The sequence below is a fragment of the Gekko japonicus genome, unplaced genomic scaffold (assembly GCF_001447785.1).
Source record: "Gekko japonicus isolate JY-2015 unplaced genomic scaffold, Gekko_japonicus_V1.1 scaffold259, whole genome shotgun sequence".
NCBI classification, from domain to species: Eukaryota; Metazoa; Chordata; class Lepidosauria; order Squamata; family Gekkonidae; genus Gekko; species Gekko japonicus.
The window spans coordinates 1,245,083-1,251,853 of NW_015165243.1; the positions used below are offsets into that span (position 1 = coordinate 1,245,083).

The 6,771-nt window shown below is 45.1% G+C and overlaps 1 protein-coding gene across 2 annotated transcripts in view; it reads right to left on the reverse strand.

Annotated features, from left to right (window-relative positions):
• ARHGEF3 (Rho guanine nucleotide exchange factor 3) overlaps window positions 1–6,771 on the reverse strand; it is a 184,386-nt gene that overhangs the window by 12,070 nt on the left and 165,545 nt on the right. For both annotated transcript variants that reach the window (XM_015410042.1, XM_015410043.1), the window contains 3 exons: window positions 3,328–3,390; window positions 2,506–2,602; window positions 15–91 (listed from right to left, as the gene is read on the reverse strand). In XM_015410042.1, the coding sequence (XP_015265528.1) occupies window positions 15–91; window positions 2,506–2,602; window positions 3,328–3,390 (237 nt within the window). The remainder of the gene's footprint in view (window positions 1–14; window positions 92–2,505; window positions 2,603–3,327; window positions 3,391–6,771) is intronic.

Genomic DNA, 6,771 nt, shown 5'->3' on the forward strand with positions numbered 1-6,771 from the left:
GAAAATGTCCATACCCAGCCCACAAGGATGTGACCAACACAGTCAGTAGATCCATCCGGCTTTCTAACTTCTTTCAGTCGCCTGAGAAGATCTGATGAAAAGCCAATAAACATGAGAAGCTTTATTTAAAAATACAAACACATTCAAAGACAAGAAACTGTAAAGGAACACTGAGTTTACTCACTGTTCTTCAACTTTGTCAGTTACTGCCTGTGAATATCTGTTTATCACCTCAATACCAAAAACTGCCATATTGACATGACCCTCATTTTACAAAGCCATGAACCAGCTCATGCCCCAAAGGCTCTCCACTGGCTTTCTTGATAATACCTTAATCATCTGAATCTCTTATAGAAAATGGTTATTTTAAAAAATCAGCTTAAAATATGCCTTCAAAAATGCTTCTTACATCAGAAATAAATTTTCCAATATGTCAGTCTCTACATTTTTTGCTACTTAGGTTTTATTGGGAAAATTTAAGTGAAGTAGTGAAGAGTGATCAGTGTAAATACAACTTTTGGTGGCACCAAAACCAATTCTGAGATACGTGTCAGTACTAACACTAAGTGTTGGCCACAGCTCAAAACTGACAGACATGGCACTGACAACTAAAACTTACAAACAGTAAGAGGCTATGTTACCCTTATATTTTGGGTAGAAACCACAAGCCACGTCCTGAGTAAGACTTCATTTGAACAACAAACTCCATTATACTGAGATGCACAAAGCACAAAAGCATCCCAGATATTGGGAATCAGCATATGGATGTCACACCTTCCCATCAGTCACAACAACCTGTCAAATGCCACCCATGGGGGGAATCAATGAAGAACCTCCTGTGGTCTGCCACCTATTAATTCCCTTCTGCTCTCCATCCATTTTCTTTAAGCTCTGCACTATAAATATTGTGTCTCCCATGATCTGTGGGAAACAGTCTATTGGCCAGATCCGCCTTTGGCAAGAAGTTTGTCTCAGCACCCCACTTTCTGTTCGCACCGAAACTCCCTGATTTTGAAGGAACCCTTGAAATATGGGCTAGCAAGGAGCAAGCTGTGACAGACTGCACAGAAAAGCAGGGTTTTTTTAAAAAAAATGTTGTTTGTGTCAGAGAATCCAGGAGTTCATTAGTTAATCTTGCCCGCAGAGAAGAGCTTATGTGATTGGCTGCTCTACTTGCTCTCTGACTGGGCAACATCAGCTGAGAGAAAAGAGGTCTTTGGCAAGTTGGTCTTTTGCCATTTGGTCTTTCTAACGTTTGGATCAGTAGCCAGAGAGTTTGGCTTCTGAGGGAAGAGACATTTGGTAGTTAGTGTTTTCTGACAGGCAATAGTAGAAAAGTACTTCTACAGAAAGGAGAAGAGAAATCCCATTGTCTAAATATATTAAAACTGCTCTGAGGGAGAACTTTAGATTCTTAGGAAAGCTGCTGAACAGCCTTATACAACAAAGGTTACTGGGGAAGGATTTGGCAGAAGGTCTGGGCAGTCAGAGAGAACTCCCTTACAAGCCAAATAGTAAAAGGAGTTATTGCTTCTTAGGGACAAGGAGAATAACTTCCTGCCAGTGAAAGGGGTTGGGAAGAGAACTCCGGTCTGTGATAAGGGGGAGAAGCTTAGACATCTCAGGAGTTAATGGAAAGCTGTATTATCTAAAGGAAAACCTGTAATATCTGAAGGAAGAAGTATAGAAACATCAATAAGAACTGTGTTGTGCTAAAATATACTAAACAAAATACTTATCAAAGAAAGAAATAGAAAGCCTTGAAACAAATACACAATCTTGAATGTTCTAAGAATTCAGCTCTGTGTATTTTAGAAAGATTTTTACCTCAGCAACCTAAAAATCTTGACTATTCCTATTATACATAAATTCCCTGCCTGTTTAATAAAATCTTTATTCTGTTTTCGAAAGTTAGTTTGCCTCAAGTGCCTATTTCTCAAGGGTTTTAAAAAATTGGACAGCTCCTGTATTTTCAGTAGAGTTCCTGAGCTGAGAAAAAGCCTAAACTAAATATCTGAGACAGTCAAATTTTTTATGACAAAGAATTTATACATGCTACTATAGGGCAACTCAGTCATTGAGGGGAACTGAAAATTTCGCAGGAAAAATCTGCCAGACAGTTGGGGAGATACAGGGGTCCATCATACAAGCTTTCTGCCATGTCCTCTTCCAGAAGCCTTCTGTGAAAAAGGTGAACTATCTCCAGAGAAAAGATGTTAGAAGCTTGTAAGTGTTCAGGTAACCTTCAAATCTCTGTTCCAATATACTTCATGAAGAAAATATGAAATTCCCATAGATACTGAAGAAAATTTCAAAGCTAGATTAGAATTGTACCATCTCAGCTTAGATTCCCTTGTGGTATTTCTGCCCCATTTATTTAGGCACATGTCCTGTTTCCCCTCTGATATTTTGTTCTCAAGGAAGTTGCATAAAATTGTATGTAGTATTTACTCTGATTTGTTTTGTGGTCCTTAGCTATCACATTTAGAATAAAAAGAATCATACCTTCATGCAAAGGAATTAAAGAGTCTAGGGTTCCAAAAATTTGGTTTAATTCTTGCTCTGTCATTATGGAGAGTTTAAGCATGGGGTCATGGTAGGCCTGCACAATAACAGAAAAACCATAAAAATAATTATACATTGGAAAGCATTTTTAACCTTGGAATTTTGTACCTGAAGAATTTATCTGACCTTTTTGTCAGATACATAGATAGTAAAGACTGCCTGTTGTCATGGGCATGGATGAGGATGAGCTGACAGAGCCTGCAGAAACCACAGCTGGCCCCTCTGAAGCAGCAGAGGAGGATAACTGGCAAGTGCCTGTAACAGCAGTCTTCACACCTGGCCCAGATAAGAAGAACTGCAAGCTGAAAGTCCTCCTGACTCACCCTCACGTGTGACTCGTTTAAGGGAGTGACTGCGACAAACTTGGCAAGCAGGCGAAGAGAGGCCAGGCTACAAGGGAGATGCCCAGAGTTCTAACAGGAGCCTGGCAGATCGTGCAGCTGACTAATTGGTAGCAGCATTTAACTCCACACTCTGGGCAGTATTCTTTGTGGAAGCAACAAGTCAGTTTTGTGCTGCTAGCATCCACTCCAGCTTGGCTCTTGCACCTAGACCTTTGGACCCCCTGGCTTTGGACTTGGCTCTGTGTTCCTGGCTCCTGACCCTGGCTTTGGTCTACGTTTCTGGTTAGTGATTTGGACTTGGCTCTTTGTTTCTGGCTCCTGACCTTGGCTTGTTCTGGACTCCCTTTGACTGGCACCCCAGCCTGTGACACCTGTGAATAAAGTGAGCAACAGGACAACATATTTAAGACAGTAATACCTTTTTTGCTAGTTTCAAGTCTTCTATCAAGTCTTCTTCTCCTTGGGAAAGTTCAAAGATTACCTGTAATGCAAAACATACCCCTGAAAAAATGATTTCAACATTTTCCAAATAACCCTTTCTAAACAAGAGATAAAGATATACATTGAATCATAGGTCTCCTAATGAGAACGGGGCATAGTAGAAATCAATTGCCTATATAACGTCCCAAGATGTATTGTGTTATTACAGTTTTGATATTCTAGTTCTACAGCTGCTTTTTGGTAACATAATTATATGTACAATTAATTATATTGAGTTGGGTCCCATAAACTGTTTGCTAAGTAAGGAGACTTTCCTCAAGAAAAAGCTCCCATGGGGGGCATGGCGTCGGGCTTGACAAAGATGGACGCCTGAGCTCTCAGCTCCGCTTAAACCCTCTCTAACCTATCACTATTAGCCCATTTACTACCACAGAAGATTTATCAAAGGCATGGGAAGATCTTTACGAATCAAGGCAAATCAGCAAAAATCAAAACAGCAATCGATTCTGCCGTTTTTTGCCCCGCAACACTCTACACCGGGCACACAATCATCTCATGGAGACAAAATGGCGGCAGACAACCCGGACTTGCAAGATGAGGGCATCGCTGTTTCACGACCCTGGAAAAAAACATGACGGCCATGTTCAAAGATCTACTTAAACCGGTCACAGGGCAACTCACAGATCTGAAGACGGCACTTTCAAAGGTAACACAAACGGCCGATTTGGCACTTGAAGCCAGTATTGCCTTACAAGATGACGCCAGATATTTATACAGGCGGGAGGAGTGGGCAACAGAACGCATAATGGCCCTAGAAAACCAACTTAGGGCTAATCATGTAAAATTTCGCGGACTGCCCGAAAAAGCAGAAGGGCAATCAGACCTGCGTTCCTTTAAAGCAACCTGGCTAGCTACTACACTAGATTTAGATGAAGGCGACGAGCCATTAATTGACTGGGCCTATAGGGCGGGCCAGCTCTGTACGTAGCAGAGAACAACAACGAGAGATATCATTGCCAAGTTTCCAGACTCCCGCACCAAAATGGTGATTATTGATGCAGCGCGTGTTAAGGGATTTCTTTTATTTAACGGCTCGAAGATTTTGGTCCTGCAAGACCTCTCTTCTGAAACCCTACTGAAACGGAAGCACTTGAAACCAGTTACCTCAGCGCTTGTCTCAGCTGGCATCAAATACCGCTGGTCTGCATACTGCAAACTCCTTCTTTCACACCAAGGCTCTACTGAGCTTATCAATGACTACGATGCCGGGCTCCAACTGCTTAAAGAATTAAACCAGAGCGAGAGGAGGAGGCGGTAGCGGACCCCGGCAGCGGCAGCAAGAGCAGGAACTCAAGGCCGGCACCTAGGTGCTGCTCAAGTGCCTCAGCACCTCAAGGAGCGTTCCCTTGACAGCCTCCTGGAAGCTGTCAAGTCCCGCAGGGGCCTGCACCCAGAGCCTGGGCAGCAGCGGCAAGACGACAGTGAGCTGCTGCCTCTTCGCAGTGTCGCGGGTGGGTGAGCAAAAGGTGACAGGGAGAGCAGGTGATGCCCGCGTGTCCGTCCCTCCCTCTCCTGATCTTGCCTGAGCAGGAAGAGATGCGCCACCGCGCAGAGAGCTCCCTTGCGGTGCTCTCGTCGTCATTCCTTGGTGAAGCGCCGCCACTTGCCCATGGGCGGCTCCCGTCCCTCCGCTGCCTAGCTCGCCTCCTTTCCTCTCATCTCCCTGCCCTACTGCCTCCCTTTAGCACGGGGCTGGCTTCAGTAGGGTGCCCTCTCCTCCGCCGCCACGGCTGGAGAGAAAAGCAAACTTTTGCGGCCCTGGAAAGTGGAAGCGGCGCTGCGCCGAGGGGAGTGGCGCCCCTGCCGCTCGCCAGGGCCCCTTTGTACTGAGCGGAGGGCATCTCGCCGCGTCCCAGGCCCATGGCCACCACCCAGCCCTTCTCTCCGCGCTTTTGCCTTCCCGACCCCTCCCCCCGGCGCTGCCATTGGAGTGTGTGACAGGTGAGCTGGGTCCTTCTCCGTTTGGCTTCCAAGAGCAGCCTCTTTGCCTCAAAGCCTGTAGAAGCAGCGGGAGGGCGGGAGGGAGGCAGAGTGTGTTTGTGTGTGTGTGTGAGAGAGAGAGAGGCGGAGTAGGGGTGTGTGTATGTGTGTGTAAATGCTCGCCCTTCAGAAGACGTGCTCGCGTCCTCTCGCTACTTTCAATAGACTCGATTTGCATTTTCTTTTTTTAAAATCCTCCGCCCCATTGTTGCGGCAAACTGCTTCCCCTTCAAGTGTCAGTCAGTCCCATGATCCAATCTAACGACTCCTCCGGTCCTCAAACTGGTATAAATTACTCCTTCCCGGAGCTCTTGTTCCCCCCCTAAAAATATCATTTAGCCAGGGGCGTCAGTGGTCTCCGGAATGCAATAAAAGACTCCACCCGGACACCCCTCCTCCCAAAAAAATAGCTTTCACGTGGAGCCAGCCAGCCAGGCAGTCCTCTTCGGTCTTTGCTGCTTGCATTTGCACAGCGAGGATGTTCCTATGGAACTTATGGGCAGTGGCGGGCTTTCCTCGCTTGGCACTGTGAGCCGAGAGAGGCCGCCAGCCACATCCACACACACCTAAGCAGCAAAGGTTGGAAGGAAGTCCTGCGGCTTCCCTTCCTTGCTTTCTAGCAGGATGCTGCGAGGCAGGACGGTCCCCAAATCCAGCACATCTCATGCAGAGTTGCTGCTGCCTTTCTGAGGGTAAGAGGGGAGCTTTTTGTGCTCTTATCTACATTCACTGCTTTTAAAGATAGCATACTGCCTTTTTCTTTTGCAAGGACAGAAGCAGATACTGGATCCTAGAACCAGTGACATTGTCTCTTTGTAGTGTTAACGCCCCCCCCCCTGCTTAAAAACTAGTATTACATTTGGAATCTTTATTCAGACCATTCACGCAGTTATGTACTAAATAAGGAATGGGAATCAAGGAACCAATTTCAGCTTCATTGTTGAATCTTCCAGGGATAACAAACAGCCCATGACTGGGATCACTGGATGTAAATTAGTTGCCCTTAGCGCAAGACATTTGCAAACCACTCCCTTGCTAGTTCTGCTTCCAGCTAGCTTTCACCTTCAGAAATAAAGGCTCTCAGAATAAGGGTGGGTGGGATTTCCACTCCAACCAAAATTTAGCAACTCCTCGGAATAGAACAATTCACACTTTACCAATAGAGGCTGAATACTGTCACAGTGGCTCCTGGGGGGTGCTCTTGAAGATCAACACTTTAAATGAAAAGGTGCTAGGCCAAAGCATTTTTTACACCTAGGCTTTTAACTTTTAATTGTTTTTAAAATCTGCTTTTAGTATGAGGACTATTACCATGATCTGCTAGATTGCTGGATGTTCTATTCTTTGGGGTTTTAATGGCTAGTTTTTATTATTTTATTTT